Consider the following 27356-nt stretch of genomic DNA (forward strand, 5'->3'; position numbering starts at 1 on the left):
GCCAACATGACTCAGCTGCCAGGCGCTTTTGTTTTTGAGGCAAATCTTCGACCAAGGAATCTGCAACTTGCGTGGTTGCCGTACTTGAAAACGAAGAAGCCGAATAGGCGTTTCTCAATACTAAAAGCAAATGATGGTTAACATGCGGTCGATAACAACAAGGTGAAGGAGACAAGCTGCCAGGGCAAAAGCGTACTCTTCTCACGATTGGCAGGCTCAGCGTTGGCGTGCATCCTGTGCATATGGTACATCTACTTTAAGCAAGAACTGGAATTCGATTGTTATATACTAACGCGCAGCCAATTTGTTTCGCGGCAAGAGAGCGACCATCGCTTGCATCAACCCTTGCACGTGCATAATCGACAAAGTACCAGGTTCGTCATCCGTGAATCCACTTGAAGGCCAATCCTCTGGCGGATGAATCCCGGTCGGGTCATGCGGAGCATCGCTGGAGAGGTATTCTTTTATTAACGCTGGGAGTCCGTGTCCTGTAGGTATCGGTCTAGAATCATAGGTACATGTATTTGCTTTTCCATACTGGTCATGATCGGCACCCCTTGTTTTGTGAAATATCTTTTCAATAGAGGATGTCACAATGCCTTGTGGGGCGGTCCAGGTCATCCAATAGACTCGCTCTGCACCGCTGTCGGACCAATAGCATGCCAGGTACATCTCGCTCAAATCCAAGCACTGTTTGTTTTGCGAATACGCATGAAAGTATCGCAGCCCTCAAAATCCTGCATTGGCCATCAATATCTACTTAGCTTCGTTCCTAGGACTAATTTTTGCTTTGTCAGAATGATGTCTTAGCAATAACAGCAGCGGCAACAGCGGTGTTACGTTTGCAATAGATTTTACTTAGGGGCGAATGACAAAACTACGCAGTGCTGCTAGTCCAATTGGTACTACCGTTACGGATGCCCTTATATAAGTTGAATCACTGCTCAAGTAGTCACTCTTTTTTCTCTTCCTCTTATACCTTCTCGGCAGAGAAATATGTCTACCAACGGATTAACTGATCCGATGAGCCTTGCTTCGATGTTGAACACTGATTCTCGCTCTGGGTTCCAACTAGCCGAGCAGCGCACGATGTCTCCTTCTGTTGCCGACTCTCACCCTGGAGATAGAGTAACACCGAATGGACCATCCGCTCCCTCTATGCAAGAAATCCCCCAATTGGGTATCAGTGGACATGGAATCTATAACGCTGGCCGAGCACCCAAACCGAAACACATGTAAACTATTCATCTAGAAGTTAGCATTTCCCAAGCTAACGTGGTCATCCTTGTGATTCTAGAAAACCTCGCCGCGCTTACCAATGTAACTGGATAAACTGCACCGGCGTGTTCTCCCAAAAGGGAAGTTTCAATCGTCATATGGAAACGCAGCATCTCTCACCGCGCTCATTCAAATGCCCTGTGTGTGGAAATTTCTTCCGTCGAAGGGACAATATGACCGCACACTTGTGGGGTCATTCGCGAGAGTCTGGAAAACATACGGATTCCGTTGGGAATCCCGACAAGGCATTTCTCCACCGAACATCAATCGCAAACAAAAGTACAGTAATGAAGAGCTTGCTGCTCTTGACCAAGGATGGGGCGATACTCTCAAGAGCTTTACCCGGCGAATCCCGTGGTGAGAATGTCTCAACGGACTATCTAAAATCGAAACAAGCGATGAATCACCAAGCCCCGAGCCAGGTATTCGACGACCTGATTGCTCAGAGATTTCCCAACCCACGGTAAATCGCAAAAACGAAAAAGAGCAGAACTGCAGTCTAATTTGGTATGAACTCGTTGAACCCCCCCTTTTTCCGTGGCTAATGAAGCACAAGAGTTACGCTTTCGAAGGGCCTCGTACTGCGATTGAAAGTGAAGTAGACACGCAGTCACATGAGCAATCCGAAAGCTGCAGGATGAACTTTACAAGGAGAAGAATAAGCACCAATGTATGTACGGGGGAGCCACTTTTCTAGCAGAGGAAAACTTTTCATTGCCGGGTTTACTGCACCCAGCCAGACCGTTGGTTGACGCTTTTGTGTGAACCTATGCTGTGTCTTTCATGTAAAAAGCGGCTTTGAAAGCCAAGAAGTTTCCTATGGGTAGGGGACGCATCACCGGATATATCCGATGCTCTCCATTCGCGTGATAACGAATTGGTATTTTCTGTCTATATTTTTAGTAACTCGCCACACTATCTAAGTTTTTGTGATGAAATAAGGCCAGACTTCATACTGTACTTTAAGACCACGAAGAAAATTACTTTGGGATGGCTGTGTAAAAATCTTGCCCACTTCCTCCATCTGACCTGCCTGTTCATCGTGTCCAAGGTGTCCCGGGGTTCCAATTTCAAATCTGGGTTGACAAAAAGTTGGGTGTTAGGCCCTCCAAGCCCTAGTAAGTTTCGGATATCTTGGTGGCCTAAAGGAAACACACTGCAAACAAAAAAGCTGACCCACAGCTCATGATTAGAATCTTTTTTCTCTTTGCCCCCACATATTTGACCAGAGGATAGCTATGAGTGTGGGCTTTTCTTCCTCCTATTCTATCAACTTGAGGCGTGGCCGTCTGTTACGTATACAACTGAAGTAGCTTCTATCAAAGCAACGGTGATTCGATAAATATACAAAAAAAGGCTGACGAGATTAGTGACGGTGAAGACGAAGAAGAAACTGCCTTTGACGAGTGGGAATGCGAACATGCTATGGGTTAAACGAATAAATAGTAGGAAATGGTTATCCTAGTCAAGAGTGGCATTTCATTATGGCTAGAGGGCGGAAAAGTAAGATCTGCGGACAGAAAATGCTGGGGGCCGATCCCCCATTGGCCATCAATATCAAACCCACAACCCGATGTTCGCGCTTGGGAGCCAATCTGTCACCTGTTCCTTCTAATTTGCTTGTTTGCTAGGACTAGTTTTTGCTTTGTCAGGATGATGTCTTAGCGATAATAACAGCGGCAACAGAGGTCTTACGTTTGCACTTGAGGATCTCGTCAAGTTGAAAGCATTCGCGGAAATCGGGTCTTCCATATTCATCGTAATTGATCTTCAAGTCGTCACACTCAAGTATCTGTCCCATAGAATTCCTGTAGAATGCTACGAAATTGTTCTGCTCCTCTGACAGAAGGCCTGTGTGGTGCTCGTCCTTTTCATGCTCGCAGTGCTGCAAGACGCGATCAGATGTTGCGAACCCACTCATACACAAGGGGCAAGCATAATGTATCCCAGCAAGCTTGGCGATGTGTCTCAGGATTGCAAATCTTTCTGCGGTATTATGCGGATCCAAACGAGTCTTCATATCAACAACGAAGCATACTTTGAAGCAAGCGCCATATTCCCGCGGGCCGGATTTGTCCAGTTTCAAAGGTAACTTGTCGACTGAAATTCCCTTCCATCCAATAGCGATGCCCAGGCTCTCTCGAAAATCGCCGAAATCTCCTTTTGTGTGCACAGCTCCAAGGCCAGCATGTATGGGATCTGCCAATTGTCCTTTCTTTCCCTTTCCCTCTCCCCTTTTTCGACAATGCTTGAAAAGAGAACTTGCTTCAGAGTACGAAGTACAACAGAGCGGACAAACGTATACTTTCTTTGAATTTTTCAATATATCCTCCAGCAAGGCACACGCTGGCCCTTGTTGGTCCATTCTTTTGGACGGGTAGGGGTTATCGGATTGGTAAATGGGAAAAAATAAAAATGTCACAGACCAGCTTGCTCTACAGAAAGCTTCAGTGATTCTTTAAGTAGCTTACAGGGGTCCTCCCTACTCTTATCTGGGGAAATCACTGGCATGACGTTGCCAGAACCAGAACTAAAAAGGTCCTATACCCGTGTGGTCTCGCCGCAGATTGTCTCCGTGTCAATTTGAAGCTTGCATCCTTCAAGTTCTAATTGGAAGATGAATTCATGCCTATAAATAGTTCCTGCAAAATATCGACTTGTATGTCTGGTATAATCAGCTCCGGAACTAACATAATCTCGACCACTATCCTAAACGACATTGTCCTTGTTTCCAGTCGGCACTAGTGTGTAGCTGCTTTGATTCGACAACCACTGAGCCTGTTGTATGGCCACTGATCATCACTAGATGCAATTTCCACACCTACATATACCGCGTTGGATTCATTCGGAGCACGACGCCTAGAAACAGCGGTGGAGATAAAACGCTGGAAACAAATCATGCCCACAGATCTTCGGATTTTTTTCTGTTATGAATGGCTTTCAAGTTACAATTTCGACGGTGGCCAATAGCTTGACTCTCGCCTGCAAAGAGGTACTAGTTTACATCATGATTTGCTTCCTCGTATATCGATCTTCCAAGGAACTCCACTCTGCAGACGACAATACGTACTTCGCCTGGCGGGCTCGATCTTTTTTCGCAAGTCGGACGATTTGTCCCCTTCCAAGATTTCAAGCGGCTCAATATATACCGTCTCAATGACCCCATTATCCATCTTGGCAAGGAAAATCAGGCACTTTCGAAGGTCTGGGTAAAATTTCACTTCTCCTCCGTACTCTTTCAATATTCCAATACGGGGCGCATTTGCAGGCCTTGTGCCTGAGTTCATGAATCTTTCCATTTAATATTTTGCATCGGGGGTGATCAACGTAGAATAGCTTACTTCTGCAGGGATTGGGTAGCCATTCCAACGAGGTATTTTCGACTGCTAGATTTTATGGGAGATGGGGTGCTTGGTTTGTTTGAATAGACTTGATTTGGCGCTGTTGAAGGATAAGAAAGGCCGATTGGTATGAGTGGGAAATCGATAGTAGGTTTAGAGTCACACAATTACTGTCCTGTTTAAGTAGACAGAACCTTCAATATGCAAGATTATACACTCCCGAATCGTACCAATTTCCTTTATACTAACCCGACCGTCGTCATTGGCTACGGTTCTCGAAGTCTACGGTTGATAGCTTCATGGCTGCCGTTTCTCCCATGAGATCGATCAGTCCGATTTGCGTTTCGAAAGAAGTAATTGATATTCTGTCACTGAATTACTCTAAGGTCGATATTACCATCCACATTACCATCCACATTACCATCCACATTACCATCCACATTACCATCCACATTACCATCGACATTACCATCCACATTACCATCCACATTACCATCCACATTACCATCCACATTACCATCCACATTACCATCCACATTACCATCCATATTGCTCCATATTGCCATCCACACTGCCCGCAGTGAAGGTTTCGGATTTTGCTTAACAGGCGCTCAACTTTGGGATATGCCAAATCTACATCTCGCTCCACGAACTTCAAGTTATGGCTGCCGAATAAATGTTAGATTCGTTCCAAAGTGAAGCCATTGACTAGCAGAGTGAAGCCTCTATGGGTCATGAGATAATCCAGGTTGATTTTGTCAGACTGCTTTCGGCGATAGGTTATTCCGGGCCAGAATTGCCTAATTCCTTGTGTCTTTGAATTTGCCCCTCGGCATACATCCCACTTCTTCAAGTCGTCGGGCACTGTTGCAGGCTACCCGACTTGCTTAGGCTCTCCTTGTGTTATAAATCACGGTCTTCACAATATCGGCTTTGATCTGAAATAGCACACCAAAAATCCTCACTCTGAAGCCCGTGTGCAGAATTCAAACTCGCGAGCATCTTTGCGCAGCTTGCGATCAACAAAAGTAGGCACACATACTCGCGGCTTTCTTTGCTGTGCTGACAACATTTATTCGCAGCTTGACAGAAGTTAGGTGTGCCTTATCTCAAAATTTGGCTATAAATAGGGCTATCAGTTTTACCTCCTGGTAGTCCGATTTCGCCACAATTTTATTGTTCAGATGTCGAATCCCAGCAAAATACCCGTTGGGAGCGATGCCCTCGGTGGAAAAGAGGAGTTTATAGTCGCCCACATTTTTGAAGCCAGCGACGAAGAGCGATGGTTGGAAGGCCGTGGGAAACTGATCATGATTATTCATCCGTCGGACCCAAAAGAAACAATTCCATACGACGATGTTACGAAGAATGCCAAAATTTTGGTCCCTCCTAAGCACAGGGTCAAAGTGATTGGCGCTCATGTTACTTTGACGCCTGTGTTAAGATGACCAAGTAGGTTGCAGATTCATGAGATTTGACAATTGCATTCCTGCCTGTTGTCCAACCCACAAGGTGATAGAGATATCTGCATTCTCATCCCGAGGGATCATTGTCGTCACGCATCCGGTTCTAGGCTCGCCTGCCTGTCTCTCTGTCATCCACAGACGACTAGTTTGCACGGCATCTGGAATGAGCGAGCTCAAGAGGGATATGTGACTGATTGGAGCTCCTGTCAACATATATCGAATTTCTAGGGATGCGTTGGTAAGATAGCGCCTGTACCAATAAAGACTTGAAACTCACGCCTTCCATTGTCCATTATTTGTGCTTGTTCCAGTTCGTCATCGTGCTTGTTTTCAGGTGCCTGTTCAACGATTTCATGTGGAAAATTCGGATCTGCCGCGTCAGCTCCATCCTTGTTTTTCTCGGGAGTAGCGTACCATTCCTAGAAGAAAGTCCTTCCTCGGAAGCTAGTGATCGTAATAACAGACTGTCAAACTCTTTGGAAAGATCCTTGATCTGAGAGTGGAGTGTAGAACGGGTGAGTTTGTTCATATGTGCGATCCTCGCTTGGCCTAAAGCTATAGCACACAGCATGACAAGGACAGGACCGGCGGCGCCATCGTCATCCTCATCATGCTCATTATGCTCAAGCAAACTCTCCAGGAACAGCTTGTATTTCTGGCGTTTGGTGGATTCTTGCAACTCGTCAAGAATTTTGATAGCATCTTGTATTTGCTGAGATTGAGACTTGTCAATTCGCGCGATTCGTTTGAGGTGGTGGTAGCAATCTCTGATTTTCTGCAAAGCCTCGTGTACACTAAGCGGCTTCTGGTTCCGGGCACGTCGGGGCATATTAAGTCGTTGGCTGTACGAATGAGAGTTTGAATGGAAGCGTGGATGGTAGCGTGGATGGTAGGATGAATGACAGTATATATATGATTCTGCACGTGATCCGTGACAGATAGCTTGGTTGGCTCTCGGTGGCCCAAAATACATCTACGCCTACATAAAGTAAAATTAGTACTGTACACGCCTACCAGTTTACGACAAAACTGTTCCTGGGAAGTTCGTCGCCTCTCAGAGTAGTTCACACCCCCGAACAGCTGGCCGCTGCAAGGCGAAGCTCCGATCCTTTGCCGTGGCTCCAAAAACTGTATTTCGAATAACTTTGATCTCCCAATAATTGCCTTTAGAAAAGACTACTTGAGCGTCGGGGTGATGGCCACTCATTGTTGAACGCAAATCGCCCCCATCACGCCGAAAACATCGCCAAGACTCCACCGGGCACAGATGCATGTCGATCAGTACAGTATGCGGACAGCACACTTCAGTTTTTGTGAACTACTAGGATTAGAAAGTGAGGAGTCAAAGCGGTCGGGCCCCTGTCGATGTCTATAAAGCGGGCTCAATGTTCATGAAGCGGATTTGATTTACAATTTGAACAGAAACTTCTCGCTCAACCTGTACGTCACCCAGCTTTTAGTCTGCAAAAATGAGTCTGACACTGACCTTTAACATGGCCAGTAATCGAAAATATAAGTGCTCCCGATACTCCACCATACGGACCCCAGGGACCCCCTCCGCCTTTACCAAATAGCCCGCCAATCCCCCCGACTCCTCAATCTGTACGACGCCCGACTTTGCGAGTGCAGATATGAGTCTTGAACTGACATTAAATGCCTAGTATAGTAATCGAAGAATGAGTGCTCCGCTATACCGACTGCAACAGCCCAGCCCTCCGCCTTTGCCAGATAGGGCCCTCCCAAGAATGCTTACGTCTCGGCTACAGGCCCCCTGCGCTATGATACAATGGCAGAGCGTCGATGGCGATGAAACTATCCGGCGTGGTGACTCCTAGTGTTAGATTAATTCCGATATTGGAGTGTGTGGTCACTGTTGGACTTTTTTGGATAAAGAGGTTCGAGCAAGACTAGTAAATTACCTTGAGTAATGGATATTGGCCGAGTGGGCCTTTAAGTCAATACTTCACAACCTATAGTGCGCACAAAAATTGCGAGCAGTCGTACTCCATATGCCAATTTGAAGGCTGGTCGCAGCCAAGGCTTGGATAGGCAGATTGAATTGCTTTAATACCTCGAGAAGTCCTCCCACAAAACAATCGAACATATGAATTGATGACTTATGCTTGGTGCATTGTTCATTGCCGCGCTATCAATGTGGACACAAAGTGGCGGTACCTGAAGGTAGATAATCAACATATATTGTACATGATCAGGAATCACTCTTCACCAAGCATGACGGTCAATGTGCCGCCTCACCGACAAGGGTGCTATGGGAAATGCGACTTATAGCGCATTGCCCCCTCGACCGAGATGCGGAACTCATGCGGCTCCTAGCGTGTCATCTGTTTGACCAGGGTGTGGTGAGAAATGTGACCGTATGTGTCGCGCCACAGACCAGGGTCCTACCCTGCTGCTTCGACTGAGATCTTGTAAATTCCCAAGTTTTATGTACGTCTCCATCAAAAAGGCAATATATGATTTATAACTTGAGACCCCATGGAATTTCTAAACACACTTTCTGAGTGGTTCCACTTTAGCCAACCTAAACTCTCCCCTGCCAGCGAAATACCTCGACCAAATCCTTCCGGGGAAGTCGGCCATCTCGAAAAGAGGACAATCTACCGGCAGTTTCTCCGCCACTGGCATACAGCACAACACTAGTCAGACTCCACACCTGCGAGCCGGGGTATCTTATCCTTTGAGCCATGGCTCTATAGATTTGGCATCATTGAATCAAATACCACCTCTTCCAGAGGGATCACCAGTCGAAACTATGTAGACAAAATGGCTGCCCAATCCCTGCAGAGTTGAGCATTTTGACATTGTTCATGGCCAATGCACTCTGCTAAGTGGGCAGGCTGATTGAAACCGATTCAGGGGCAAGTGTTAAGTCAACGGAAAATAGCGCACGGCCACAAGAGGTACGATATGGAATGTATCCCGGAAGCCTCCAATTTGACCTTGTTGCAGTTATTCTTGTTTCTTGGAGCGGAGGGGTCGGCATGTGATCTAACTGTGGTCTTTCTCAACTAGGATAGATTCCACATGACCAGCTGGAACGACTTCAAGGCAGTGGAAGAAAGAGGAATGGCGGCGGTTGTAAGGGCCGGCTGGATGTCATCCAAGCTGGAGGGTACATCTCAGTCCGTGCCGACAGGGGACTTGTAACCAGATAAACTTAGAGAAAGTGTAAGAAAGCGAGTACTGTACAGTAGAATTCGAAACCAGATTACCCCTCAGACACGCGCTTTCTCTCAGCGCCCGCCGCGATCGCGCTAAACCGAATTTGGTCGGGCCTGGCCCGCCACCTTTTGGTCAAATGTACATTTGGTAGATCATCAATATTACAGAACATACACTTTCCAGCAAGTCGCCATGCAGTACAGTACGTAAGATCTCATAATTCGCCCGGTCGGGTTAAACAATCATGTATCCATCCATTCTCCCATCCACCCGTAATTCAGTCAGACCCAGCCCCAGGGCTGTTGGCTTCAAGTTGGATCATATCCATCTGCTCCTCACTGAAAGTAGGACTCGGTGGCACAATGTCATCACCGTCGGAATTGGGAACTATAGATCGTGCGTCTTCTGGCTCTCCGCTCAGCCTGTTCAGCGCGCAACCGATCCCGTTTTTGCCGTGCTCGGCCGGCCCTACGTTCCTCTATTGTCTTCGTAACATGCTGACAGTCTTGGCAAACTGACAATGGCTTGCCGTTTTCTGAAGCTCCTGCCCCGAAATCTCGACATCGAAGGCAGATACATACAACACTTCGCCGAGGCGTCACAGCGGTTTCGCAGTCGTGCGCCACAAGGGCAGCCTAACAACGGGAGCGGCAATGGGCCAGGGTAGGCCATGACGAGGCTCTAAGTTCATGTCAGAAAGTGGATCATTCTAGAAGTACATACTCGGATATATAGTTGTCGTATACTGCATATCGCTTTGCGAGGGGTCAGTGTAAATGAATTCTACTACTACTACTACTACTACTACTACTACTACTGTCTGTACAACACGCTGGAAGAGCACCAAATGTTTGTTCCATAGTATGTACGCTTCGAGTCCTTGATGTCTTTGCCAAAACCGGAGAACCGCGTGGATTTAAGGAGCACCCATTTCTGAGCAGCTATGATGTAATGACGGAGGCCGATTAATCAACAAGATGAAGATCTTTGGATGAAAGAATTCCACAGGAAGCAGTAACGTATCCTTTCGTATAAGGTGGCTAGCATTGACCAATAGAATGTCATTGAGTAGATCCACCCTGTTCTCCCTATCTGTCTCAACTCGTCGGACCCCCTCAACTCGTTGGACCTCCCTTCAACTCGTTGGACCTCCCTTCAACTTGTTGGCCGCCCTCAACTTGTTGGACCCCCCCTCAACTTGTTGGACCCCCCTCAACTTGTTGGACCCCTTTCAACTTGTTGGACCCCTTTCAACTTGTTGGACCCCTTTCAACTTGTTGGACCCCTTTCAACTTGTTGGACCCCCTTCAACTTGTTGGCCGCCCTCAACTCGCTGGACCCCCCTCAACTTGTTGGACCCCCTCAACTTGTTGGACCCCTTTCAACTTGTTGGACCCCTTTCAACTTGTTGGACCCCTTTCAACTTGTTGGACCCCCTTCAACTTGTTGGCCGCCCTCAACTCGCTGGACCCCCCTCAACTTGTTGGACCCCCTTCAACTCGCTGGACCCCTTTCAACTTGTTGGACCCCTTTCAACTTGTTGGACCCCTTTCAACTTGTTGGACCCCTTTCAACTTGTGGACCCCTTTCAACTTGTTGGACCCCTTTCAACTTGTTGGACCCCTTTCAACTTGTTGGACCCCCTTCAACTTGTTGGACCCCCTTCAACTTGTTGGCCGCCCTCAACTCGCTGGACCCCCCTCAACTTGTTGGACCCCCTCAACTTGTTGGACCCCTTTCAACTTGTTGGACCCCTTTCAACTTGTTGGACCCCTTTCAACTTGTTGGACCCCTTTCAACTTGTGGACCCCTTTCAACTTGTTGGACCCCTTTCAACTTGTGGACCCCCTTCAACTTGTTGGCCGCCCTCAACTTGTTGGACACCCTTCAACTCGTGGACCCTCCTCAACTCGTGGACCCTCCTCAACTCGTGGACCCTCCTCAACTCGCTGTTCCAATTCTAGGCCTCAAATACCAGGCCCACTGCTTCGGGTAACTGACATGGGCTTCAATATCATAGACCTGTGGGCGTTGGGGTATGATGGGCTGTCATATGACGACCTGGTCAAGCTCGAAAATCAACTGAGATTCGCTTTGGGTTCCGTGCAGGAAGCACGCTCCAAGCTTGATGCTCAAAACGCTGCGGCTCGGTCAAGTGGCAATACCATCGGGAACGAAAGAACCATTCAGCAATCACTCCAAGATACCTCCCGCGCAATAATAGAGCGAGGGTCACTAGCTAGTTGGTTGGAATCACTGACATATAACCAGAGAGCACATCTACAGACCCCGTATGTGAGAGCATTCTTCAAAAATGTGCAGAGTGGTCAGCACAACTTGGAACCAATGACACGCGGCCAATACAAAAGCAATGCCGTGGCCACCATGTTATGGCTGATCTTTGAAATCGTCAGCCTTCCACATGCATGCCTCGTATTATGCAGCTTCTCCAAATCCCGCCTTGTTGAATATTCCTTTGGAGAACTCATCTCAATTGTGGAGTACGTAGCTAAAAACCGAGCCTCTCTATATTGTGAGGCTCTCGAAGTTGGACCTTACTTGCTGTCCAGTAAGTGTTTACCGTCTCTTTATCACGGTGCTGTGGGCTAACGGGTGACCATTTGATCAGATTACCAGGCTTCCACAAAGAAGCGAAAAAGAACTACCACAAATGCAGAACCGCAGCGAAGCCTTGGCTTTGCACAGAGTCCGTCGCTATGTTCGCATCCTGACATGTTCACAATTTCTTCGACATTGGACATAAAGTATCGCTTGAATGTCAACCAGCTAGGCGAAATTGATAGGGATTTCTTAGGCATGATATCGGCTGTCGGTGGCTGCTTTCCAAGTGATTTGTTTGCTCAGGCCCACAACAGTTTGAATTGGGGTCCACATGGCCAGGCGATTTGGCCCGGACCCGGTGTACCTGAAGGGCATGAGAAAACGCTTGATCGTCTAGAAAAGGGCGGATTTATCATACCTTTGCCAAACTATGGGGTAGGCATAGGCACCACGATAATGATCCATCCGGAGGTTCCAAAATTGCTATCTTGCTTCGGCCAAATCTTCTCGCGGAAATGGAAGCGCCTCGCGACGAACGCCGTCCTCCACGCTTATCCCAAGGACCCCCAACTACGACCCATTGAGTACGCTGGCCACATTGAAGGTATTAAACTTGACTAACTTGACTTTAGTTATACGGTGGCAGGCGCGTTGCTTATACCGATACTCAGACGAGCTCTATCAAACCTGCTTGAGTGTAGCCCAGATGGACTAGAAAGACAGACTTTAGAGCTTGCTATCGATGCATGCCTCTCCGCATCAAATTTTGGTGATAAGTCTTGGAAAACAGTCGCGGTTGCATATGCCGAACACATGGCTGATCAGCTTGGTTGTGCCGTCATCAAAGGAAGGGTTCACTTGCGAAAGGCCACGCTGGAAAGGCTATATCCGTCTGGAGCTGGCTCAAATCTGCAAGAAATCAAGATAACAAGGACGAACAACCGTTCGAACGCGGACTTTGGGAAACTGATTCTGTTGCAAGCACGGCTCCAAATCGAAAGAAGGCTGTCTTCAGACGAAATCAATACAACCCTCGACCAATTTCGCGCCTTCAATCCTATATCGGATATAGAGCGGTCGGTTCAACTTGATATAAATTTCCTGAGAGCCAAGATTCTCAGGTATGATGGGAGATTCGGACCTGCTAGGGAAGCCCTTGTGGATTTTGTGCAGGCCGTGAGATATCGGGCGAGTAACTTGATAACCATTCACTACTACGAGACCCTTTGCGAAGCAGGAGATCCTTCTACTGCAATAGTAGCCCTGGAACATGAGTATGGGGAGCTCCTGAAGAAGGAAAATGGCCAAGCAGGGTATGGTAGACGGCTGAGGCTGGCATTGGCAGGTACATATTTGATGAAGGTTCTCTTGGATCGGTCCATCGACAACGACTTGCTGGAGAAAGCCGAAAGGCTTTTCAAGAGTGTCCAATGGACGGCGGAACCAAGCATGGTTACAAAGCATAATATCTACGTCACGAAGGCTAGCCTCGGCATGGTTCACCTTATCAGGTCTGAGTGGGAGGAGTCGTTGAATTACTGGGATGAAGCTCTTGACGCGGCAAACACCTGTTTCCCAGATATAGGTCACGCGGAGATGGTCACTCAGTACGCCCAATGCGAGATATTGCATAGGATTGGTCGATATTCAGAAGCCCAGGCCAAAGGGGTTGCAGCGCAAGAGATCTTCCCAAAAATGCGGCCGGGAATATTATTTCCTGGGCCAAGGAACTGCCTGGCTCGATAAACTTGACGAGCTTGCGAAAAGAAGTGGAAGGCCTGCTATTGCAGGGCGAGACTGAAATGGACTATGACGCTTTTACCTACAGCGAGTGTTGCAAGATCTAGAGTGTTAAACATAGCGCTATTATAAGAATGATCAAGTTCATCCATCTTCAGTTGACTCCTCGATGACAGGAGGTAAGCAGATTCTAAATAGACTTGTTCTTGACTATCTCGAGGGCAGCTTCTACCAAGTATAGGCTTCCTGTCACCAAGATGGGTCCTCCCATAGCAGTTTTCTTGGCGCATTCAATCGCATCTGTGACACTAGTGGCGTTATGAATGGTAACGGGGGACCAGTTTGCCCTCCAGAACTGGGCAAAACTTTCCATTAATTCGCTGGGGGTGGCGAAATGTTCGTCGTATTCAATCCGCTCGACCAGAATGACATGCTCAATGTGTGACCCTAGAGACCTCACAAGCGTTTCTAGTATGTTTTCCCAGGAGCGCGTTCGCTTCTTTGAGAAATGAGCGAACATAAGAACTGGGACAGAGCTGGTGGTATTCGTTTGTTAGATTACTCGCTAGCGGGGGCAAAGGGAACTTACCTAGGGCCTGCAACCCGCTCATACCACTTTGCGACTACTTGCATACTTGTCTCGTTGTGTGCTCCGTCCATGTACCAAGTGCAGCCACCGTAATGTTGAATATCGAAACGTGCGGGCCACTGGCACTCTTCAACACCAGCCAGAACGTCTCGCCCGTCTAGGGATTGGTGGAGAAACTCATGAGCAATTTTCGCAGCCAGGGCGCAGTTTTCTCGCTGTTCAAGTGGTATTTCCTCAATCTGATCGGTTTCGAGAAACTCAAGCAGAACATCCTTAATACTTATGAATTGAAGTGGCGCCCCAATTTCTGCAGCCCTGCGTTCAATCTCACCTTCAGCCTCCTGATCCTGCGGAACCGAAAGCGCGAGAACTTGGTCTCTGAAGATTCCACTTTTATGCCATGCAATATGCTGTAGATTTTCCCCCAGATTTTCGACATGGTCCATCCCAATTTTTGTGATGGCGGTGATGGCAGGACGCTCAACGAAATTTGTCGCGTCGAACTGGCCACCGTGATGGGCCTCGCAGATAACAACGTTGACGCCTTCTTCAATGAACGTGTGGAACGCTACGATGGCCAACATCTGGAGAAATCCAGGGCGCTTGGTACCGATTGGCAGCGTAGTGGAATTGAGAGAAAGACCCTTGTACACCTCAAAGAACCGCTTTGCGAAGAGATCATCCGGTAGTGGATTCGAATCGATCCGGATTCTATTTCGTGGCCACAGACTTGGCGACGTGTACAGACCGATCTTCCGCCTAATTCCATTCCTGACTGCATGCCTTCGCAAGAAGCAGTCCACATAGGCACATGTGCTGCCTTTGCCTTTTGTCCCGGCGACATGAATAACGTTCAAGCGATTGATGTGCTCGGGCTAGTGTCTGTTAGTAACTTTTTCTAAAAGGAAAAAGCCAGATATGGCGAGTACCTCATGCCCAAGAGTTAGTAGCCAGCTACTCATACCAAGGAGAGGCTCGTTTCCTCTCAAACTAAGAGCATTTGGAGCCCTTGGGGCGCTCGGCGACAATGACGGCGTCGCCGGGGAATCGGTAGGGAATGGCCGCCGGCACTGTTGAAGTAGTGAGAGAGCTTCCTAGGCCCGTTAGCTTCGGCACGTCACCCATGACAAATAATCTTACTTGGTATGTCATGTTCGACGTTTGGGTCTGCCCCTGTTGGTAGCGCGATCCCACGCAGACCTAGAAATTGGCTGAGACAGCCAATATTGTGCCCAAGGCGACAATTAGCCTGAGGTCTGTTCCTATAGCCGAGGGGCTTGGCACTATTACGTAATTATGGCAGTACTAGGTACATTACTCCATGTTTAGACCACTTGTTAAGATATGGGGTGATACTGTCTTTTTACCCTGTAAACATGTGACTTTTTTACTATGCATTTTGCTTACTCATTGTGTCTGACCAGATTGTTAAATTCAGACCATTGTTGTATTTAGGTACATGTAGTTAGAGAACTTTACCATCGTGAATTTACCAGTACGTTCGCCGTACACCTGATTTCTGTCACCACTAATAAAAACCTCGCGTCTCAAAAGTAAGGTCTCGAGAAATTGGAAGGAACGGATGATTTCTTGTCAATAGGCATCCTTTATCTAAATTCACCACCGCCTTCCGATCTGACACATTTTAACTGCCCAATATTTTGCGGGGAAGAAAGGCAGAAACTCCTAGATACCAAACTTTACATAACGGCTGATTCGGCTCGGGATGCAAAGCTAGGGCCATATAGTAGATACACTCAGTCTACTTCATTAGCCTTCCAATCTGTAATGATTCTCAGGACTCTAGTGTTTGTTTTACCTAATGTATTACATAATTTTCTCATCGTGGTACAGTAATCAACAAGCGGCCCTCCCTCAAACCAATCCACTAGTAAATAGGATAAAACCCCTTCAAATCACAAATAATAATTGAATATTCCGATTCCCAAACGGGGGCCAACGAGTTTGAGGGAGGACAAGAAATTAAGGGGGGGACAACGAATTGAGGGGGGGCAACGAATTGAGGGGGGGCAACGAATTGAGGGGGGGCAACGAATTGAGGGGGGGGCAACGAATTGAGGGGACAACGAGTTGCGACAGAGAGGGAGAACAGGGTGGATATACTTGAAGTTATCTTATTGGTCAATGCTAGCCGCCTTCTACGAAAGGATACGTTACTACTTCCTGTGGAATTCTTTGTATTCTGAAGCGCGCTGGTTTGATTGGCAACAATTGACAAGGGCTCGCTACGGCCAAGGCACAGGCTCGTGTGGTATGGTATTCGATCATCCTATTGACTATACTCTAGAAAACTCATGAGGACGAAGAGCCAATCTATCGTTGCTTTGTTTGGGTCTCACCGCAAATGTACCTCGCCTTCGCAGCAACCCGGTCTCAAACACCATCCGACCAATTATAATTAGATCACATGATAAGCCATCTAGTGGAAGGTATATAACCCGTCATTTCGATACTTCCTCATCCAGCCCGTTGACCAGCTCAGTTCACCATGGGTATGTGGAGCTGTGATATCGAGGATTGCGACAAGTCGTCTGTTCGCACATATGGAGAATGCATACTTTGCTGTCGTCATCTTTGCGCCGAACATTTGAAGCCTGAGTATCATACATGTCCACTGTGGGAGGTGAGTAAAGAAAATCATATATTATACGAACCATAATAATCTTTTGTTTTACTATCACCAGGATGAAAAAAGCTACGATCCTGCAGCCAATCGAGCGGAACAAGAAGAAATAAACAAACTTCTTGCTAAAATCAATATCACGGCACTCACAGATCGAGCCAGCCATTTACGCCAGGGCGTCAGCTGTTCTATATCGCAGAATCTTCAATATGACCTGTCGACACGGAACTCAGTCATGGGCGGTATGAATTATCATATTGAGATTTCATTTGAGGACGGGGTTTGCTGGTTGGCGCGCGTTCGGAGATTCAATGTTACTTCACCCCCTCTGGAACTGCAAAACTACATCATGCGCAGCGAGGTTGCCACACTCGAGTTTTTGGAAGAAACAAAGATTCCTGCCCCAAAGGTCTTTGATTTCAGCTTGGATGAGGCGAACCCTGTTGGTGTTCGGTACATCCTCATGGAAAAATTGCCTGGGAGATCTCTGTCCTGGTCTGATGCTACCCGAAAGCAACGCTTGAAGGTGATTGATCAGCTTGCTGATATCTATATCGAACTGCATGCCCATCCTTTTCCCATGATGGGCTCTTTGGACAAAATTGGTTCTAACCTTTTTATTGGGCCGTTTGCAAGAGAGTCCCTAGCCGACTTTGGAGAATCTGGATTGAAAATGCTTGGACCATTTTCGTCTTCAGAACAGTATTACAATGCACACCTCGATTTGATTTTGGACTTGATTGTGCGGCAAGAAGCTTATGCAAATCGTCCAATAGACGCCTTTTTGATACACCGTTATCTCCAGGAAAACATTCCGACAATCCTCCCATATGCGAGCCTGGATGACGCGTCGTTCTATTTGAAGCATGCAGATGAGAAAGGGGATCAAATTTTGGTGGACGACCAGTTTCGAATTACAGGCATTATTGACTGGGAGTGGGCGCACACGGGTCCCAAGTTTTCAGTTTTCAATTCTCCCATCGTTCTCCTTCCACTTGCTGAGTTCTACAATGGGAATAATGGCTTAGGTGATGAAGAAATGACTTTTTCCCACTTGCTGGAAAAAAAAGGGCATACCGACCTTGGAGACATAGTCAGGAAGGGGCGGCTTCTTCACCGCCTGCAATTTTGCTGCGGTTATGACCTTCCTGACTGGGATGGATACAAGGACATCTTTATGGGCCTGGTCAGGGCCTTACACAAAGACGGAAACTCGAACAACCTGGATTATGAAACTTGGAAGGCGGAGGCCATCCAGCGGTACAGTGCTGATCGTCGGCTCAAAAAGCTTGCCATTTTGTATGGGTAATCATCTATTGGACCATAGGCACATCCGACTTCATCGATCTCCAACAGTAAGAAGAGCGTAGAGATATCGTATGGGAAACCGATAGAGCGAGGAGAACGCTTGATCATGTACTGTCGCATGAAAGAGGCCATTTGTACCTCAAATGTCAAAAAACCCCTAAGTGACTACTGGTTAAATAGCAAGGGAGCGTTCAGAATTTGCATTATGTTGGCACCTGATGACTACATGCCTGCAAAGAGGCACACATGACCCAATTCAACCCCCTCCCCCCCCTCCCCCGGGCCCTCATCAAGACATGATCGTCTTTGGCTGAGATGACACACACTGATAGTGACCATGTATGGGCTCTAAGGAGACATAGCATATGTACATTAGGACATGTATTGGTGGATTAGTGATAGTTACCTTTGGGTTTAGCCACCGGGCGTTAATAATATTGTGTGTGCGTGTGTCGTCTTTGATGAACCAAGAAAATTTTAGAAGCGGGCCGGCCAACCAAAAGAAGAAGAAATTGCAAACGGGCATGAATTTTTTCAACGGCTGGACTACCTGGTTCTTTTTCTTTAAATACAACATCCTACCATCTTCAACTTTCAGCTGTCACACCTGCTTCAACACTTATTCTACTTGCAGGCTTCAACGCAGCCCCAATTCCAGCACGTTGTGTAACTGCCTAAAAAATGAAATCTCAAACTCCCGTGCAACTATCGATAGCCACGGTCGACCGGGCCTTGTTGATAGGATTTCCGCTAGTTTCGTTGACGGATTTCGCTGTATGGGTATGTGTGAGAACCACCAACGTGAACCAAACAGTATAGAGTGACAGAAGAACATACGGAGATGATCCTTGCAGAATCTCTGTGAAGCCATGGCCCAGGCGTTGCAGCCCTCTTTCACACATTTCATTGCAGGGCTGGGCATATTGGAATATTGGGTGGCTGTTTGGGGGTTCGCTTGATGTATGGTCTTGCGTGATTGTATGTTGGAAGTTGTAAAAGCTTGCGGAGGTCTGAGGTATTAGAAAGCGACACGGGGGAGTCGCAGCCTTTTATACCTCAATGTCTACTTTCCAGGGATCCCCATTGTCCATTAATACGAGGAGGTTGCCTTGTGATGTGGCCAAGACCGTGCGTCTTTGGATTTGCATTAATCAACAAAGTTGCCCTTGATCTCTGACCCTGGTCTAGAGGCGGAGATGGCACTACAGAGCCCAGTATGTAAGACCAAACTCTGAGATCATGTTGGCACAAAAATAGCTATCGTATCACGGCTCTATTGGTCCTGCCGAATGCTGCTTCGAATGTAACACCCAAATCATGCAGGGGCTTTCAATAAAAATTGATCCCCTCAGAGAAGACAATGAGTTGAGGAGGGACAATGAGTTGAGGGGGGACAACAAATTGAGTGGGGACATCGAATTGAGTGGGGACAACGAGTTCAATAGGGATATAACATGATAGGTACTTTGGCTTGGTTAGTGAGATTCCGTCCAGTCGATGCGAGGTATGGACTAAATCCTAGTTGCAGCTTTATTATTATACTACAGTAAAAGCCTGCGCGCCGCGGACATCCCATTACGTTTCCCTGCTTGGACTCTGCAAATTCTCCGGTTTTCTGTCCCCATCAACAACGCAACATATCTCATAGCATGTGATCCCTTGGGCTTTCTCGCCACAATTTTTGAGTGGTTCATCACACAGTAAAATTGCAGTTTGCTCAAGATGGTATGTTTGTTGAATTTTGTATCACACTGATATTGGTCTTATAAACATGAGGGTTTCCATTCCCTCCCTTCTCTCCACTCTCCATTCTCTCCTCGAGCCCTGTTACTTAGCAAATCTCCCCTCGACGCAAAACAGACTTGCCGCAATGTCCTCAACTTCATTCTTTAACATTGGGATTACCGATGTTAATCCAGATTTTAATCTACCCCTTTCTGACGTCCGAGTGGCTGACCTAGGCCGTGCTTTCTTCATTTGTTGGCAGAAATACACCACAGAAGGCATTCCACTGTGAGTCTCACTCTGCTAGCGCCACAGTGTATACACCTGACGAAATTGTAAGAGACGAAGAGACTACCACTGGGGTGGAGTTTGGAGGAAAGTCACTCATTCCCCTAGGTGGTTTCATTCCTGCAATATTGCAAAATCCACTGGTTATCCGTAATATCCAGAATGATCCCCGCATTGGAGGGCTGAAGCTTGTCGTATATGAGTGGGTCATCTATCTCTCTTTTTCATAGGGTTTATGATTGACAGGGTGATTTATCAAGCAGAACCCAGGGTATATCAAAAGGCCCTTCATTTTTGTAAGCACGAAGACTATCCAATTATACATTGGCAACCAGCTAACATTGCAGGGCGTTCTCGATCAGAATGGCAGGTTCGCAGCTCAGTGCTTTCCCTATCTCGAACCATGTATCCCTGCCAGGACGCGTGCGGGATAATATTCTTGCACATTATGCTCTACGCAACCTGTGTTAGCGAGGATATTGATTTTCTTCGGTGTTGTATAGCTTTCCTCGGTCTTAACGTTGCCAATAAACAACAATCTGAAATTATACATTTTAACGCCTTCCCCACAAGCGTACAGCCTCCACAGAACCCTTCGATGAAACAGGTTTTAATAATTTTGATTCCAGTAACCTCGCCTTGCGCCTTGAAGACTTCTAGATAGGCCTCTGCGCGGTTTTCTCGGCCATCGTTGGCGACAGGACAATAACCACCAACGTGGCGCCTTCTCAAGGGAGATCTAACAGGCCACAGATTAATAGATGCGCCACGTAATTTGCTGCCCGTATCCACGAATAGCTACATCCATAGGCCTAGGCAATCTGGAAGACTGGAAGATACTGGAAAATACATTCAATGCTATGCATTCTCCGATATCCAAACTACATACATGTAGACGGAAATATGTTCTTGGTTGAACAAATTCGGTCTTCTCTCTACTAATTTAAACCCCGTCATACCTCATCGTTCAAAACACCTCCTCAAAAAGCCCCAAGGCTTTTGCCAACCGGGACAAGGCACCTTTCTCTGGAACATTGCAAATGCCGTCCCAAAATGGCCTTGAGAGCCTTTCGTGAGTGGTAGACTTCCCAGTGCACCAAGCATGCCATTGGCCCAAATGAAACTTTAATGCTCTTTAGGGTCCAACTCGACGCCGAATCTTTTGCCGCAGAAAGATCCACATGTCGGTTTGACTGAAAGCAGGAAGTGAACTTGGGCAATCCATCGTTTGCTATCCGACGTACAAAAAACATCAACCTCGGGCACTTCGTCGTGTATAACCAAAACTTCTAGCTTGATCTCTTCCCAGAACTCGCGGATCAAAGCCTTCAGTACTGTTTCCTTTGGATCACATTTTCCACCAAATGCTTCGTAAAGATTTGGCGACGAGTCATTCTCGGCGCGTTTCCCTAAAAGCACCCGTACTTTCCCTCTGTTCCAGTCGCAAACTTAGGCCCTCACACTAATGCCGGTTACTTGATTAAGGTTTTGCGGACCGTCAAGCCCCTTTTGAAAATCTTCAAAACACTGGTCCCATGAAACATTATATCTTTGATGACTGTCTGCGACTCGACAGGTCCCGTATGGGGTTTCGAGATGAAATAAACCGTTGGCCATATTGATAAACCGCCCGAAGAATGATCTAGGCCACTAGATACTCAAAGTTAGAATTATCTGCCAACATGTTTAGTGGAGGGCAAAGTGACAAACCTTGAGCATACAGTTTGAGCCAAAGTAATCTGTGGGAGGGATTTTGTAAGCTGGATTGACAAAAGGTTGGAAATTCGACCCTTTATGCCCTAGTAGGTTCAGCTATCTTGGTGAATTAAGAAAATCATATTACGATAAAATAAAACGACTCACAGCCCAGAGTTAGCTGGCCAGAACCGCTCTCTATGTTTTTCAGAACCGCAATTCCCTTATAACCCACATCTATCATTGGTCATACTAGCTGCCACATACAGTCTCAGGGTCAACAAATAAAAAGGAAGCTCCTGTATTGCATGTAAACTTACTGTACGGTATTATTGCCGTTATTCACCCCGAACGTAGGCTACAGATTTCTATCATGGCTTAACTCATTAGCATTCAAGCTTTCAGTAGGCTCGCCGTTCATGAGCCACAAATCTAGTTTCGCTGCGCAGGCACCTAGGATTGGCCGGTTATAGCAGCTTCAGATGAGAAGCTCTCCAGGGCCATCTGTATGTGACGCGCCCATCTCCGCCAACAAATTGGGAGGCGTACAGCAAATTCCCGTAATTGTTGATCCTTCGTCGTTTGGTCCATTCATAGGGCGTAGAATTCGCAGGGATCCTGCAAAAACGGCGACTTTTGGTTTCTCCATGCGGTGAACCCGAAGAAGGCCAAAGCGCTTTGAAACTTGGTCTGTCCATTTCGATGCCTAAAGTGTAGCAAGCACTTCTTCTGATGAGAGCTGTTTGCTTTAATACATATATGCAATTGTGAAGAGACAGTATTCAAGTATGTTCACGGCCTTAATAAGGGCGGCAACCGACAGTAAGGCATATTTCTTGACTAGCTCATTTTCAGGCAGCGCGTTACGCACCGAGTAACCGATTGGGTACGGGCGCTAATATGTGATGATCATTTAAGTCACATGCGCAGAAGACAGGTCAAAATACGAAATCAGCCTTTTCTTACATGAACTTAAAAAGAGTTCGCTTTTCTCCTCTTTTCTCCTCATTCATGAACACAAGGGCCCTCTTTCCTATGGAGTGGAAGACAACGGTGTTTCTTTCTTCGGGCTATGACCAAACCCGCCATGATCCTCTGGACCATTATGATGTTGGCAGTGATTATCAATTTTGGATCATTATCCCACAGCCAGACACCGAGCTATCCTAGCGAGGTAAGGATGGACCCCACAGATTGCATCTGCAACCTACAGTACTTACAATTATACAGGCTTCCGATCGGATTTCGAATGCTTCAAGTCCCTTGGTCTCGTTGAGTCTGTGTCCCAGTCAAATGACTCTACCCAGTTGCTCAATAAACACATCTAACATGTCTTCTTGCACTGATCTTGGCTACGTCGAGAATATACATTTGAGTTATGTGAAAAATAGTGGAAAACTAGCGAAGTATTACCTGTTTAGCGCTAGGACCCAAAGTCACCCCAAGCCGCCAATGCTCTCAGTATACTGAGGGCGAAGAGTCTCATTTCCACTGAAAGGAGCCTTTCAGAACAAACAAGTACAGTATGCCGTAGGATATTAACATTATGTTCCAATATGGCGGTGTATACCGCAGTCTCATTGTGCTCCATCTTGACGAACGGCAATCGAAGAAGACTCAAGATGAATGGGTCCGCCAACTTGATGAAGGTCTCTCACGGGGCTATAAAGGCTAACCTAGTGTGAAATCATTACGTGTGGAAGGGTGTGGTGTCGGACACCTTACCCCTGTCAAAGCGAACCGAATCAGCTGCCAAGGCTCAGCTTATCCGTATTTGTTGTGCTCCTGGGAGGATTAGCTCTGTGATCAACCGCGAGCTAGTCTTGGGTTATGTATGTTATGTCAAATTCTCTGCCAGACACCACATGCAAAAGAAACATTTGGTGGTCTTCAATTAATGAAATCACGGACTGGCTTTCCGGGCACACTGGTGCATATTACTTTGATGAGGTCAGATGCCAAGAGGAGTCATGCTGGTTAGTTTGTAACAAGAACGAAAATTTGGCACGTCTGTCATTGGTCTGTACTGTACTAGCCGCAAAGATGTGGCCCAAAACCCCTGTACAACCGCATATTCCTTTGCTACCGTATGGCCCAGTTTACGCGAGCTCAAAATAAATGATCGTAATTCAATGTGCTCGGGTAAATGCGGGGTCTGTCTCTATCTCGTTTTCGTTCGTTTGTCTTCCGAGGCAACATCATTATGCGGTGATGGTAGACATTGCTGCAGCAGTCCCACGTTGATCCACGTCCCTACTTTCGTCATCTCACATTTGCGTCATTGCATCACTACTCGACTCATGGGAAAACAAATACCGGCAAATCTTTGGACTATATATATATCTGGGCTCAGGATGTGACTTTTAACATAATGGAGCTGCGAAAGTAATCAATCATGGAAACATTTATCTCTGGACAAGACTAATTCGAATCATTGGTGCAGTGAAATTTCGGGCAACACGGAATTAGTAGTATCGTGGGTTTTTTGTGATCTCCCTTTGAAGATATTCATCCGCACATTGTGTTACTGTTCGGTTCCTGACATCCCTGACATTCAAGTCTGCTCCTTGGCTAAGAAGATAATGAATGACATCGATCTTGCGGAGGAATACTGCCTTGTGGAGAGGAGTTTCTCCCATAAAAAAGTTCATATTCCAGGAAGGCTGGTGATCTCGATACATGATGGCGTTGATTGGAGCGCCCCGAGCAATGAGGAGCTTCAGGACAGCTACCGTATCGGACTCGCGAGCGACTGCATGGTGTAAAACCTGCCCTTTTGTGACGTCGCCACCACGACTTAGCAGAAGATTGACGATTGGCAAAGAGGCGTGTTCGACTGCGTGAGAGAGCGGCGTGAAATCGATGTCACATCGACGATTTGGGTCGGCCCCATGTTCAAGAAGCCAAGTTGTCATTTCGAGATTGTCGAGGGCATTACTGGCAAGAAATTGGGCGTCACTTGGATGCAAATCTAGACACGGGCAGTTCGACTCACCTGAGAATCGGAGGATGCATTGGGCCCATGGGCTGGTTGATATCCCATCCATTTTCTAGGAAGCTTCCCAAGATTCCCTTCGCATGCGCCTTGGTAGCTTCATAGACATATACTGGTAGTATAGGTAGTCCGTGCCGGAGCAGCTCTTTCACAAAACACGTTCTTCCTGTCTTGATAACTTGAACCATTATCCCTGACAGATCAAATATGGTGGAGTGATGGGGGCTTAAACCGATGAAGCTGCTATCCAAAGTCTTTTTAAATCTTTGAAAGTCGCCTTGAGAACAAAACTGTCTCAATTCCTCGAGAATTTGAACGGGTGTAAGTGGAGGAGGCGGGGGAGTTTGACTCTCAGCTATTGGGTAATTTTCACTGGCAGAATAGGCAATCATCGTGGGGATTGAGCAAATAAAATTTAAGGCTATCAAGATGATAATGGTTTGGTATATGGGAAAGAAGGGGTAATCTACGGAGAGGAGAGACGACTCCCCCATCTGCACACCGCTTTACTTCATCACCTGCTACCGGCCAGCCAACCATCGCCAAGGGACACAGGCCGCGACTCCACATCTAACTAGTAAAGCGTCAAGCTGGAAATCATACGCTTCAGCACGCCACCTTGGATGGGGGCGCAAAGTACCTGCGACGGCAGGTGAGCATTTCATTTCGAACCCCCATTTAATCACCCTCGGAAATGTTTATACATGTAATCAAAAATGTGAGAATATGGATAAGCTTTTCATATTAAGAACGAATCCTCGCAACATTTGTCCAATTCAATCCATTCTATATTTACGAGGTATTGGCACCTCAAAAGAACCGAGATGATATTTGGATTTTGAGACTTCTCGATGATGAGGGGCCCTCTAATAGATACATACGGTAGCCCCTTGGGCTCTTTTTGTTCCCATAGGTATTTGCCAAACGATGTCAATTCACTATCCGGTCCTGTACATATATTTTCGGTTGGGAATATTCGGGCTTTTTAATGATCATCACTACCCCATTATCGCGAGTTGATGGATTTGTTGGTACAATGTAAGATATTGCGCGTGGTTGGAGTTGTACTTGACTCAATGTTCCCATCATGATAGCCAGCTGATCCGGTAAGGCTACCGAGCCTCGAAATTCTGCACAGATAACCACTGTCTCAGCAGAAGGAAAAAAGGCTCTTTCTTTTTCCTGGTAAAGGGCGACAACTCGATTCATGGTAGATTGGACATTGGCGTCACCAGCAAAGGGGTTCTGTGTTGATACTGGCAGTGGCGCAATGTGGGCGAGTATCACACCGTGAGGCGATGCAATGACAACCGCAGAACATGAGCCAAGACCGGCGGTCGCGAGAGCAGCCTTCTGTCTGAAATCAAGGAACTGGATGCCGCCCATTGGGACAGTTTGAACAGCACCAGCCCGTTGCCATAACTCGAAGTTTCCGGGTTCGAATGTAGACATTATGATTCCAGGGTTGATTTGATATGAGGAGAGTGGCTTAGATTGCCGGTCTGAAAATCAATCTGTAAAGAGCGCTGTAGTGTGCAAAAACCAGAGACTGGTAAGCTATGATGGCAGGGAGAGGGAATGGATATGGTTGAATTTTCAAATCAAAGGAGGGGGCTGGCTCTACTTAACTAGTTAGTGCATCTCTTTGTTCTTAAATGAGGCCTGGTCTATCAGGTAGAAGCCCAATGCAAAATTACAAGTCTGGACGACTACCTAGACGTATCTGTATTAATTGTGTTTGATACATAGCCAGACAAACTTACTATATTTGCTTTGAACATCCCCGGGAGGAACATAAGTGGGCCTGCGCAGGCCAACAGCTGAGTAGTCTAATTATAAGATCAAATTACTACCGCAGGGCGCCATTAACTGTCACATGCTCTAGAAAACGCTTTGGCCCTCAAAGGGTGCATAGCTAAGCGCCGACATGGATCAATCATCCTTTTGAGGGAGACTGATCATTCAGATCCATACATGTAAATACGCTTTTTCTTCGTAGGTGGGTAATCGCAAACATTAGGCTCAACGCAATTTCTGAAACTTGAGTACGGCTTACGGCTGAATGACGTCCAGCAAATCCTGTCCCGCTTGTTTCTATCTTACCCACGAAGCGCGCAATCTCAAATCTGGCTATTTGTATTTTTAGCACAATGTTCGCATAATTTTCGCACAATTGGCGATGGTCAAGGATTTTCCATACTTATGTTTCTGCGGCAGAAAGGTGGAGCTTGGGATTCTCATTTGAGGAATTCACTTCTAATGAGAAGGGCAAAGGTCCTCCCAGGAACAGGTCGGTAGGCAGTGCCAAAAAGGGCGGCGCAGTCCCCGTCAACAACTTTAGTCATTAGTATTTCTTAATTAGATTTCCGGTGTATACTTAAAGAGTCAGCTCATGAGCCATCCACACGAAAACACGCAAAGGATCACAACCTCCCATTGGTTCTCAGGTTCGTGCGTTACATCTTAACAAATTATCCCCTGATAGAGCCGCTTCAACGTCGCTGCGTTGCCGGTCCAGTCAATGGCTTTATGAAAACCAAAA

General features: G+C 46.8%; 8 protein-coding genes across 8 annotated transcripts; 3 read left to right on the plus strand and 5 right to left on the minus strand.

Moving 5' to 3' along the window:
- Nucleotides 1-996: 996 nt before the first annotated feature.
- Nucleotides 997-1239, plus strand: N7506_000284 (uncharacterized protein; the record flags this gene model as incomplete). Its single annotated transcript, XM_056949580.1, has 1 exon — nucleotides 997-1239. One exon carries the CDS (start codon nucleotides 997-999, stop codon nucleotides 1237-1239), a length of 243 nt encoding a protein of 80 aa, XP_056815495.1.
- A 1687-nt stretch (nucleotides 1240-2926) lies between these two features.
- On the minus strand, nucleotides 2927-3216 carry N7506_000285 (uncharacterized protein; the record flags this gene model as incomplete). Its single annotated transcript, XM_056949581.1, has 2 exons — nucleotides 2927-3163; nucleotides 3202-3216. 2 exons carry the CDS (start codon nucleotides 3214-3216, stop codon nucleotides 2927-2929), a joined length of 252 nt encoding a protein of 83 aa, XP_056815496.1.
- A 1771-nt stretch (nucleotides 3217-4987) lies between these two features.
- Nucleotides 4988-6914, minus strand: N7506_000286 (uncharacterized protein; the record flags this gene model as incomplete). Its single annotated transcript, XM_056949582.1, has 7 exons — nucleotides 4988-5190; nucleotides 5662-5701; nucleotides 5765-5923; nucleotides 5972-6053; nucleotides 6129-6309; nucleotides 6363-6455; nucleotides 6500-6914. The coding sequence occupies 7 exons, from the start codon at nucleotides 6912-6914 to the stop codon at nucleotides 4988-4990; spliced, it is 1173 nt and encodes a 390-aa protein (XP_056815497.1).
- A 5087-nt stretch (nucleotides 6915-12001) lies between these two features.
- On the plus strand, nucleotides 12002-13677 carry N7506_000287 (uncharacterized protein; the record flags this gene model as incomplete). Its single annotated transcript, XM_056949583.1, has 3 exons — nucleotides 12002-12414; nucleotides 12463-13437; nucleotides 13587-13677. 3 exons carry the CDS (start codon nucleotides 12002-12004, stop codon nucleotides 13675-13677), a joined length of 1479 nt encoding a protein of 492 aa, XP_056815498.1.
- An 83-nt stretch (nucleotides 13678-13760) lies between these two features.
- Nucleotides 13761-15311, minus strand: N7506_000288 (bifunctional folylpolyglutamate synthase/dihydrofolate synthase; the record flags this gene model as incomplete). Its single annotated transcript, XM_056949584.1, has 4 exons — nucleotides 13761-14106; nucleotides 14160-15034; nucleotides 15089-15253; nucleotides 15300-15311. The coding sequence occupies 4 exons, from the start codon at nucleotides 15309-15311 to the stop codon at nucleotides 13761-13763; spliced, it is 1398 nt and encodes a 465-aa protein (XP_056815499.1).
- Nucleotides 15312-17038: 1727 nt separating this feature from the next.
- Nucleotides 17039-18112, plus strand: N7506_000289 (uncharacterized protein; the record flags this gene model as incomplete). Its single annotated transcript, XM_056949585.1, has 1 exon — nucleotides 17039-18112. One exon carries the CDS (start codon nucleotides 17039-17041, stop codon nucleotides 18110-18112), a length of 1074 nt encoding a protein of 357 aa, XP_056815500.1.
- Nucleotides 18113-24284: 6172 nt separating this feature from the next.
- N7506_000290 (ankyrin repeat domain-containing protein) lies at nucleotides 24285-25002 on the minus strand (the record flags this gene model as incomplete). The annotated part of the gene is made up of 2 exons (XM_056949586.1): nucleotides 24285-24756; nucleotides 24815-25002. 2 exons carry the CDS (start codon nucleotides 25000-25002, stop codon nucleotides 24285-24287), a joined length of 660 nt encoding a protein of 219 aa, XP_056815501.1.
- Nucleotides 25003-25744: 742 nt separating this feature from the next.
- Nucleotides 25745-26266, minus strand: N7506_000291 (uncharacterized protein; the record flags this gene model as incomplete). The annotated part of the gene is made up of 1 exon (XM_056949587.1): nucleotides 25745-26266. One exon carries the CDS (start codon nucleotides 26264-26266, stop codon nucleotides 25745-25747), a length of 522 nt encoding a protein of 173 aa, XP_056815502.1.
- Between the last annotated feature and the right edge of the window lie 1090 nt (nucleotides 26267-27356).

The sequence above is a fragment of the Penicillium brevicompactum genome (assembly GCF_028827555.1).
Source record: "Penicillium brevicompactum strain IBT 35665 chromosome Unknown utg000001l_segment0_segment0, whole genome shotgun sequence".
In the NCBI taxonomy this organism is placed as follows: domain Eukaryota; kingdom Fungi; phylum Ascomycota; class Eurotiomycetes; order Eurotiales; family Aspergillaceae; genus Penicillium; species Penicillium brevicompactum.